The sequence below is a fragment of the Pseudophryne corroboree genome, chromosome 9 (genome assembly GCF_028390025.1).
Source record: "Pseudophryne corroboree isolate aPseCor3 chromosome 9, aPseCor3.hap2, whole genome shotgun sequence".
NCBI lineage: Eukaryota > Metazoa > Chordata > Amphibia > Anura > Myobatrachidae > Pseudophryne > Pseudophryne corroboree.
Genome location: NC_086452.1, coordinates 22,762,650 through 22,773,673, shown reverse-complemented (window position 1 = coordinate 22,773,673; position 11,024 = coordinate 22,762,650). Strand labels below are relative to the sequence as shown.

General features: G+C 51.9%; 1 protein-coding gene across 9 annotated transcripts in view; it reads left to right on the top strand.

The window, feature by feature from the left end:
* Nucleotides 1–757: 757 nt before the first annotated feature.
* Nucleotides 758–11,024, top strand: part of MSH4 (mutS homolog 4) — a 344,804-nt gene continuing 334,537 nt past the window's right edge. For 2 of the 9 annotated variants that reach the window (XM_063939054.1, XM_063939056.1), the window contains exons 1-2: nucleotides 762–1,315; nucleotides 2,625–2,795. In XM_063939054.1, the coding sequence (XP_063795124.1) occupies nucleotides 901–1,315; nucleotides 2,625–2,795 (586 nt within the window). In that variant the 5' untranslated portion in view covers nucleotides 762–900. Of the gene's footprint in view, nucleotides 1,316–2,624; nucleotides 2,796–11,024 lie in introns of all 9 variants that reach the window. The other 7 variants (XM_063939050.1, XM_063939052.1, XR_010186549.1 and 4 more) reach the window with 6 other exon arrangements.

Genomic DNA, 11,024 nt, shown 5'->3' with positions numbered 1-11,024 from the left:
TATATATTTATATGCCAATTTTAGTGCCCCCCTCTCTTGTTTTACCCTGTTTCTGTAGTGCAGGACTGCAGGGGAGAGTCAGGGAGCCTTCCTCCAACGGAGCTGTGAGGAAAAAATGGCGCCAGTGTGCTGAGGAGATAGGCTCCGCCCCCTTCTCGGCGGCCTTTCTCCCGCTTTTTTATGGAAAATTGGCAGGGGTTAAATGCATCCATATAGCCCAGGAGCTATATGTGATGTATTTTTTGCCAAAAAAAAGGTGTTTTATTGCATCTCAGGGCGCCCCCCCCAGCGCCCTGCACCCTCAGTGACCGGAGTGTGAAGTGTGCTGAGAGCAATGGCGCACAGCTGCGGTGCTGTGCGCTACCTTATTGAAGACAGGACGTCTTTTGCCGCCGATTTTCCGGACCTCTTCATACTTCTGGCTCTGTAAGGGGGCCGGCGGCGCGGCTCTGGGACCCATCCATGGCTGGGCCTGTGATCGTCCCTCTGGAGCTAATGTCCAGTAGCCAAGAAGCCCAATCCACTCTGCACGCAGGTGAGTTCGCTTCTTCTCCCCTTAGTCCCTCTATGCAGTGAGCCTGTTGCCAGCAGGTCTCACTGAAAATAAAAAACCTACTTTAAACTTTTACACTAAGCAGCTCAGGAGAGCCCCTAGTGTGCACCCTTCTCGTTCGGGCACAAAAATCTAACTGAGGCTTGGAGGAGGGTCATAGGGGGAGGAGCCAGTGCACACCAGGCAGTCTCAAAGCTTTTACTTTTGTGCCCAGTCTCCTGCGGAGCCGCTATTCCCCATGGTCCTTTCGGAGTCCCCAGCATCCACTAGGACGTTAGAGAAATATATATATATATATATATATATATAATATATCCCCAAAACTATAAACAGATGTGACCCCCCTAATGTTACTGGTGACTGCGCACAGTGGTCCCTTGGTAGCAATGTGCGGTCAGTCACTGTGTGAGGTGTTTCCCGCCCTTATACTGACACCCCCACACCGCTCAGTGACAGGGAGAATGGCGTTCGTCTCGGGCGTTCCCTGTCAGGCAGGCCGGGTGTCTGGTGGGCGCCGCCCGGTCCCCGGCAACTCAGACTCGGACTCCTCCTGTTATTCGGGGCGTGAGACCCCGCCTCACTCCGGGACCCGGCGCCCGCTCTCCCTGCTCGAGACCCCGGGTGACCGGGGAGTCAGAACAGCGGTGGCCTCCTCCAGCTCCCGGCCCCCTCCTCTGTCAGATAGAGCGGCCACCCCGGCTGCCAGCAGTGCGGAGCGGCAGAGGGGTGAGGAGACCTGGGGGCAGGGTCACCAGCGGACGGGTGAGAGGTTCATTGGCAGATGGGCGAGGAGGCCAGGGAGGGGGTGATAGGGTCATTGGCAGATGGGTGAGGAGGCTAGGGAGGGATTGATAGGGTCATTGGCAGATGTGTGAGGAGGCCAGGGAGGGGGTGATAGGGTCATTGGCAGATGTGTGAGGAGGCCAGGGAGGGGGTGATAGGGTCATTGGCAGATGGGTGAGGAGGCCAGGGAGGGATTGATAGGGTCATTGGCAGATGTGTGAGGAGGCCAGGGAGGGGGTGATAGGGTCATTGGCAGATGTGTGAGGAGGCCAGGGAGGGGGTGATAGGGTCATTGGCAGATGGGTGAGGAGGCCAGGGAGGGGGTGATAGGGTCATTGGCAGATGGGTGAGGAGGCCAGGGAGGGGGTGATAGGGTCATTGGCAGATGGGTGAGGAGGCCAGGGAGGGGTGAGAGGGTCATTGCCAGTTCTAAGAGGAGGCCAGGGAGGGGGTGATAGGGTCATTGGCAGATGGGTGAGAAGGCCAGGGAGGGATTGATAGGATCATTGGCAGATGTGTGAGGAGGCCAGGGAGGGGGTGATGGGGTCTTTGGCAGATGGGTGAAAAGGCCAGGGAGGGGTGAGAGGGTCATTGCCAGTTCTAAGAGGAGGCCAGGGAGGGGGTGATAGGGTCATTGGCAGAGGGGTGCGGAGGCCAGGGAGGGGGTGATAGGGTCATTGGCAGATGGGTGAGAAGGCCAGGGAGGGGGGTGATAGGGTCATTGGCAGTTAGATGAGAAGGCCAGGCAGGGGGTGATAGGGTCATTGGCAGATGGGTGAGAAGGCCAGGGAGGGGGGTGATAGGGTCATTGGCAGTTAGATGAGAAGGCCAGGCAGGGGGTGATAGGGTCATTGGCACATGGATGAAGAAGCCAGGGAGGGTTTGATAGGGTCATTGGCAGAGGGGTGAGGTGGCCAGGGATAGGGTCATTGTCAGATGTGTGAGGAGGTCAGGGAGGGGGTGATAGGGTCATTGGCAGATGGACGAGAAGGCCAGTGAGGGAGTGATAGGGTCATTGGCAGATGGGCGAGGAGGCCAGGGAGGGGGGTGATAGGGTCATTGGCAGATAGATGAGGCCAGGGAGGGGTGCGGAGGCCAGAGCGTTTCTATCTGCGTTTCTGACTGGAAATTGAATAGAACCACTTCAGTTCCTTCTGCATATTCATTCCATTTAGCTCCTTTACCAAGTCTCAGGCTTATAAAATAAATTACAATATGGGGAACAGACATCGTTCATTTGTTGTGAATTATTTGTCAATGTATTATTCCCCCCCCCCCCCCCCCCCAGAATCCTATTTTGCAGACAAAAGCTCCTTTACAGAAAATGCCAGCGCCTTCGTTGTCACCTCCGTCACCAGCAGCTCCTCCAGGAAAGGTCATGGCAGTTCCGGCCCCGGAAAACCTCTTGGAGGTTCCTTTACAAAACCCAAAATTCAGACTCCTGTGACAGGATATACAGGTACCGCTCTCAGGGTACTATGTCATTTGTGTGAGACAGATTTTCCATAATGCAATATCCTAATTTCATTTACTAGTTTTAAAACAGTTGTTTAATCCACTTAATTTTATGGGTGGTCTTCAGTATGCCGAATGTCAGGATCCCGACACCCGGCATACCGACAGCTATTCCCCCTCGTGGGGGTCCACGACCCCCTGGAGGGAGAATAAATAGCGTGGCGAGCGTCTCCTTTGCGCTCGCCACACTGTCGGTATGCTGGCGGTCGGGCTCCCGGCGCCGGCATGCTGGTCGCCGGGAGCCCGGCCGCCGGCATACCATACTACACCCATTTTTATATGTAAGGCATAAAGACATCTGAGTATAGAGCTGTATATATGAGAGAGGAGATATAGGTTTAGCAGGAAAGATGGCCGCCACTGTAGCTTTGGGGAGGACATAGGAAATGTACCTAGAAACCTAAAAACTCTTAGTTTAACATACACCCATTGGGGGTCATTCCGAGTTGATCGCTAGATAGTGAAAAAGCGGCACTTCTGCGCATGCGGCGCAGTGCGCACGCGCGACATACTTTCACAACGGGCGAAGTATTTTTACACAATGTCTAGCGAAGCTATTTAGTCGCAATGACAGCCGCAGAGTGATTGACAGGAAAGGGGCATTTCTGGGTGTAAACTGACCGTTTTCAGGGAGTGTTCGAAAAAACGCAGGCGTGCCAGGAAAAACGCAGGTGTGGCTGGGAGAACGCAGGGTGTGTTTGTGACGTCAAATCCGGAACTGAACAGTTTGAAGTGATCGCAAGCTAGGAGTAGGTCTGGAGCTACTCTGAAACTGCACAATTTTTTTTTGTAGTCGCTCTGCGACCCTGTCGTTCGCACTTCTGCTAAGCTAAGATACACACCCAGAGGGTGGCGGCTTAGCGTTTGCACGACTGCTAAAAACTGCTAGCGAGCGAACAACTCGGAATGGCCCCCATTGTCCGTTCACTGGGCAGCTTACCAATAAATGTCCAATGAGAATGTAGCTTATTTTTCTGCAGCGAGGTACACTGTGTTCCACAGGGAATACATTGGGGTGTAGAGATGGATCTTGATCCAGAGGTACCAACAGGCTAAAGCTTTAGACTGTCCCAGAATGCATTGCGGGGGCCTCTATAACCCCGCCTCCAGGTACTGTGAGCTCAGTTTTAGAGTTGGTGCCTGCATGAAGCAGGTCACTTAACAGGGGGCTGCGCTAGGCAGCCCTGAAAAAAGAGGATTTTGGTACTTACCGATAAATCAATTTCTCTGAATCCACTCGGGGACACTGGAGCAGCCTTATACAGTAGGGGTGTGAAGCTTGCAACCGGAGGTGTGGCACAATCTAAAAATTAGCATTGTCTGCACAGCCGGCTCCTCCCCCTTCATGCCCCTCATCCCTCAGTTTGGAAAATTTGACGGAGAGAATAGGACATGATACTATAGCCCATGGTGAGGAACCAAACCGTTCAACATATCAAACAGCATTCAAGAACTCTTTCTCCTTCATCCACTAGGGGCCACTGGAGCGTAGTTACAATGGGGAAATAGTAGGCAGTAATTGGGAGCTGGCACTTTTAAAATTCTCACACTGTGGCTAGCTCCTCCCCTACTATCTCCCCTCCAAGCCAGTCTTAGTTAGTGCCCGATGTGAGCTGGTTCACTTGGTTTAGCTGAAGAATTTTCTTTATTATTTTATATTTTCTTACTTACACACACAGACTGGCAGCTCTGCCACTGCCAGTCTGCACCGCGGGAGCTGCCGGCGGGGTCCCATCGCAGCTGCGTGCGGCTCGGGATGGGCCCCGGCTGAGGGAGACACTGAGCTCTCCTGAGTTGGCGGACACCGCTGCGTGCGGCGCGTGTTGCGGCCACTCCATCCAGCAGAAGATTCCGGCAGCAGGGCAACGGTGAGTATCAAATGTGGCCGGACACCACTGCGTGTCGGGGCCACTCCATCACAGAGGATTCCGGCCGGACACCGCTGCGTGCGGCGCGTGTCGGGGCCGCGGGGTCGAACAGAGTACGCCTAAAGTGGTGAGTACAAACATCCCCCCTCCAGACTGATGTATGCTTTTACAGATTCAGTTTTCAACATATGTATCTCCAGTCATAGAAGGCTGGAGTGCATCAAAGGCGCTTACTAATTTCAACTTGGCGCCATTTTATGGTGGGCGGAGCTTCAGCCCGCTCTGTAGACGGGCTCAGCGCTCTTCACTACCGGCTGCAGCAGAAGGCAGCCGGGGGATACAGAACAGTGAAATGTAAGTTACAAGGCTGGTTGCCTTTTATAGTTGCCGCCTTTATCTTATGTCAGTGTTGTGTAATGGACTGTCCGCTCCCCGGCCGCAGCATACAAGCGGACGGGGAGATACAGGGCGCTTCCCGCTTACTGTAGAGCAGGTTTGAATTTGGCGCCGAAGCGGGGGGGGGGGGGGGGGGGGGGGCGGAGCTAACTCCCGCTCTGTTCGGCGGGTTAAGCGCTCTCCGTCCCCCGGCCGCTACAGGACCGCCGCTTCACTGTCATACCGCTCCCCGGCCGCTGCAAGCTCCCTTCCCTCTCCGGGCTGTTCAGGGAGGATAAAGGTAGGATGTGGGGGTGAAGGCTATTCCCGCTTTGCTCAGCGGGCTCCCGGCGGCGGATCGCAGCGTTCACTGCCTCTAGGCACAAATCCTGTTTCAGGGTTTTTTTTAGTGTTTCTGTGCAGGGAGTTGCTGACATATTGGTAATATCTGACTTTGTCAGCCATTCCTCCCGGCAGGAGAGTCCTCTGCCAGACATTTCATACATGGAGCCTGCTCTATTACAGGAGCTGGGGCTCATCTCATTACTGATTAAAAATCTACTGTGCTTTACCCTACAAATACTATTAGGTTCAAATAGACAGTATTTACACAGGCACAGTATTTATCTACCCTAGTGGGTTCACATACACGGTTGGATTCACTGTGGGTGTGTATATATATATAGAGATATATATATATAGATATGTATGTATGAATATGTATATGTGTGGAGGTATGTATATAGATATATGCATACAATACCGTATATAGGGCAGTGCGGATGGTGTAGTGGTTGGCATTGCTGCCTCGCGGCATTGGAGGTCGTGGGTTTGGTTCCCACCGTGGCCCTAGCTGTGTGTAGTTTGTACAGATGTGTCCACATACATCCTTAGGATAAAACAAACCATTTCCGCAATGTTTTCTAATAACAAAATACCTCCTTACCACATAACATTTCCCCCCATCTTTTCTCGCAGTCTGGTCACCATTTTGAAAAGCCAGCGGAACCTCCGAGAAACATCTGGTGCACCTAAATTAGCGGTACACTACATACAGGGCGGGGTGTTGCCTTCCCTTTATTATTCCTTGGTGTCACTAGTTACTAATGCTATTTGTAATTTGGGGAATGTGTTTAAGGCATCAGACAAATAGCGCTGTGGCTCAGTACGCTAGTAGCGGGTATCTGTACAGGGGGACCAGGGTTTGAAAAACTTTAAGGGGAGCTCCTATAGCCTAGGGCTAAGACTCCTGTCCCACAGCGCAGCGCTACTGGTTCAGGTCTCCGCTGCTCCAGAAAGTTTATTTGAATCGTGTTGGTCACTACACATTATAGTGCAGACCTTACATAGGGCTGTGTTTATTTAACCCACCTTTTCTCCTTTCGTTGGTCTCACCTGGGATAGTCAAAGAATTCCCTCTTAGGTGTGAAGTATGCGGTGGAGCCATCTGATTAGCCCTCCACGCACCTGCAGAACACTCCTGTTTGAACAGCTCAGATTATACAGGTAATGTCACTATTAACCAGAGACCTTGTACGTCATTTCACCTCTCCAGGTTTCTAAAGGAACCTTGCTAACGAACCTTCCAGGTTACAATGCTGATGATGTCTGTTTTCTGTGGAGTCTGAACCAGTGTCTCAGAATATCCAGGTGCATTATACAGCAGTTCGTCTGGTACTGCAGGTAAAGGAGGCGGACACGTCAAGTCCATCGGGGTTCGACGCCAATGACGAAATGACAGCGACTGGTCCAGTCTCGGATGAGCTGGGCAGGCTCCGGTAGGCGGCCGGCAGACACCCGAATACACAATATCAGGTATCAAACAATGTTTGTTTTTCCTATCCTTTCCCCGCAGACGGCAGGAGATGGTATCAGAACCTCTCTAGGGTATACCCCTCGATGTATCGCCGGTCCAACAAGCTGCTGTTCTCCTGAGGCAGCCTTGCTCAGGGATCCATCAAAGACATATACGGCAGCGCGGTTCTATCTTGTCCGGAGCAGGTAGGTTGTGGAACAATTGTCCTCTAGGTTACGGGATAAGTCGCATCAGGATAAACTGATACTTTGGTACAGGTCCGAATCAGGATTCTGCTTTATGATCTTTGGAGGTCTCCACGTCTGCAGACTCGGACCCTGCATTTTCGCTTGGGCTGTCTTAACCCGACGACCTCTGGGTCTGCGACAGTGACAGGTGAACATGTAATCCTACGGGGCAGATGGTTCAGGGGAAGGAACTTTCTGCAGGATTTCTTGAACCATGGGAGGTAAGTCCACTTTGCTTTCTCCTAATACTGCCCCAGCTCCAAGACAGACCTTTACCGGTCTTTCCTTTAGATTTTTCCGTGCCCCTTCAAACTTTCGACTCCACACGGGCGATATCTCAGTCGCCAGGGGATCTCAGGGTAAAAGGCTGAAGCAGAGGTTCAGCATCCTCGGTCCAGTCTGATTTTAGGTCATCCTATAAACCCACTACAGGTCAGACTTTCCTACCACCTGGAGCAGGGGTGGGCAATTATTTCAGCTGGGGGGCCGCTTAACACTTCCAGTGAATGTTCGAGGGCCACACACAAGGGTGGGGACTAATATGAATAACAAATATTTGTAGGAGTAAGTCCTGGGCTGCGCAGAGACTGCACAAAGTAGATTTTTGCAGCTCTGCGTACACATACGATCGTACACTTGCACGGGTGAATTTACACTCCTCCTGGGGGCGGCGACTACCCGAACGCAGGACAGCAAAATTTGCAGCACAGTGATCAGGTCTGAATCAGCCCCTTAGTCAGCAGTTGCTGCAAAATAAGACCCGTTATAGGGCCCAATTCAGACCCGGTCGCTGCTGTGTATTTTCGCACAGCGGGTGATCGGGTCTGAACTGCGCATGCATTGCAGTGCGCAGGCACATCGGTCCGCCGCGCTGGGGAGCGTCAGGCAGTGATGGGATGGTGCGAACAAAGCAATCGCACAGGTGATCGCAAGGTGATTGACAGGAAGAGGCCGTTTGTGGGTGGCAACTGACCGGTTTAGAGGAGTGCACGGAAAAATGCAGGAGGGACCAGGCGTTTGAAAGGAGGGTTTCTGACGTCAGCTCCGGCCCCGATCATCGCATTGGAAGAGTAGGTCCTGGGCTGTGCAGAGACTGCACAAACTTCTGTTTCTGCAGCTCTCCTGCACATGCGATCGCTCCCCTGCACAGCGATTACCCCCTCCCCCTGTAGGCGGCGACTACCTGATCGTAGCAGTGCAAAAATCACACCCTAGCGATCAGGTCTGAATTAGGCCCATAGTTTTATATATATATATATATATATATATATAAACTATAACTATAAAAACATAGTATTATATTTCTCTAACGTCCTAAGTGGATGCTGGGGACTCCGTCAGGACCATGGGGAATAGCGGCTCCGCAGGAGACGGCACAAAAATAAAGCTTTAGGATCAGGTGGTGTGTACTGGCTCCTCCCCCTATGACCCTCCTCCAAGCCCCAGTTAGGTTTTTGTGCCCGTCCGAGCAGGGTGCAATCTAGGTGGCTCTCCTAAAGAGCTGCTTAGGAAAAGTTTTTTAGGTTTTTTATTTTCAGTGAGTCCTGCTGGCAACAGGCTCACTGCATCGAGGGACTTAGGGGAGAGAATTTCAACTCACCTGCGTGCAGGATGGATTGGATTCTTAGGCTACTGGACACCATTAGCTCCAGAGGGAGTCGGAACACAGGTCTCACCCTGGGGTTCGTCCCGGAGCCGCGCCGCCGACCCCCCTTACAGATGCTGAAGATTGAAGGTCCGGAAACAGGCGGCAGAAGGCTCTTCAGTCTTCATGAAGGTAGCGCACAGCACTGCAGCTGTGCGCCATTGTTGTCACACACTTCACACCAGACGGTCACGGAGGGTGCAGGGCGCTGCTGGGGGCGCCCTGGGCAGCAATATATAATACCTTTTATGGCAAAAGAATACATCACATATAGCCATTGAGGCTATATGTATGTATTTAACCCATGCCAAATGTCTATAACTCCGGGAGAAAAGCCCGCCGGAATAGGGGGCGGGGCTTATTCTCCTCAGCACACAGCGCCATTTTCCTGCTCAGCTCCGCTGTGAGGAAGGCTCCCAGGACTCTCCCCTGCACTGCACTACAGAAACAGGGTAAAACAGAGAGGGGGGGCATATTTTGGCGATATTTTTATATATTTAAGCGGCTATAAGGAACAACACTTATATAGGGTTGTTCCCATATATATTATAGCGCTTGGGTGTGTGCTGGCAAACTCTCCCTCTGTCTCCCCAAAGGGCTAGTGGGGTCCTGTCTTCGATAAGAGCATTCCCTGTGTGTCTGCTGTGTGTCGGTACGTGTGTGTCGACATGTATGAGGACGATGTTGGCGTGGAGGCAGAGCAATTGCCGATAATGGTGATGTCACCCCCCAGGGAGTCGACACCGGAATGGATGGCTTTGTTTATGGAATTACGTGATAATGTCAGCACATTACAAAAATCAGTTGACGACATGAGACGGCCGGCAAACCAGTTAGTACCTGCCCAGGCGTCTCAGACACCGTCAGGGGCTGTAAAGCGCCCTTTACCTCAGTCGGTCGACACAGACCCAGACACAGACACTGAATCTAGTGTCGACGGTGATGAAACAAACGTATTTTCAAGTAGGGCCACACGTTATATGATCACGGCAATGAAGGAGGCTTTGCATATCTCTGATACTACAAGTACCACAAAAAGGGGTATTATGTGGGGGGTGAAAAAACTACCTGTAGTTTTTCCTGAATCAGAGGAATTAAATGATGTATGTGATGAAGATAGAAAAATGCTAATTTCAAAAAAGTTATTAGCATTATACCCTTTCCCGCCAGAGGTTAGGGCGTGCTGGGAAACACCCCCTAGGGTGGATAAGGCGCTCACACGCTTATCAAAACAAGTGGCGTTACCGTCTCCTGATACGGCCGCCCTCAAGGATCCAGCAGATAGGAGGCTGGAAACTACCTTAAAAAGTATATACACACATACTGGGGTTATACTGCGACCAGCCATCGCCTCAGCCTGGATGTGCAGTGCTGGGGTCGTCTGGTTGGATTCCCTGACTGAAAATATTGATACCCTGGATAGGGACAGTATTTTATTGACTATAGAGCAATTAAAGGATGCTTTCCTTTATATGCGAGATGCGCAGAGAGATATTTGCACTCTGGCATCGAGAGTAAATGCGATGTCCATATCTGCCAGAAGGAGTTTATGGACGCGACAGTGGTCAGGTGATGCGGATTCCAAACGACATATGGAAGTATTGCCGTATAAAGGGGAGGAATTATTTGGCGTCGGTCTATCGGATCTGGTGGCTACGGCAACTGCCGGAAAATCCACTTTTTTACCTCAGACCCCCTCCCAACAGAAAAAGACACCGTCTTTTCAGCCGCAGTCCTTTCGTTCCTATAAGAACAAGCGGACAAAAGGACAGTCATATCTGCCTCGGGGCAGAGGAAAGGGTAAGAGAGGGCAGCAAGCAGCCCCTGCCCAGGAACCGAAGCCCTCCCAGGGTTCTGCAAAGCCCTCAGCATGACGCTGGGGCCTTACAAGCGGACTCAGGAACGGTGGGGGGTCGACTCAAGAATTTCAGCGCACAGTGGGCTTGCTCACAGGTGGACCCCTGGATTCTGCAGGTAGTATCTCAGGGTTACAGGTTGGAATTTGAGAAGTCTCCCCCTCGCCGGTTCCTAAAGTCTGCTTTGCCAACGTCTCCCTCAGACAGGGCGACGGTATTGGAAGCCATTCACAAGCTGTTTGCTCAGCAGGTGATAGTCAAGGTACCCCTCCTACAACAGGGAAAGGGGTATTACTCCACGCTATTTGTGGTACCGAAGCCGGACGGCTCGGTAAGACCTATTCTAAATCTCAAATCTTTGAACCTGTACATACAAAAATTCAAGT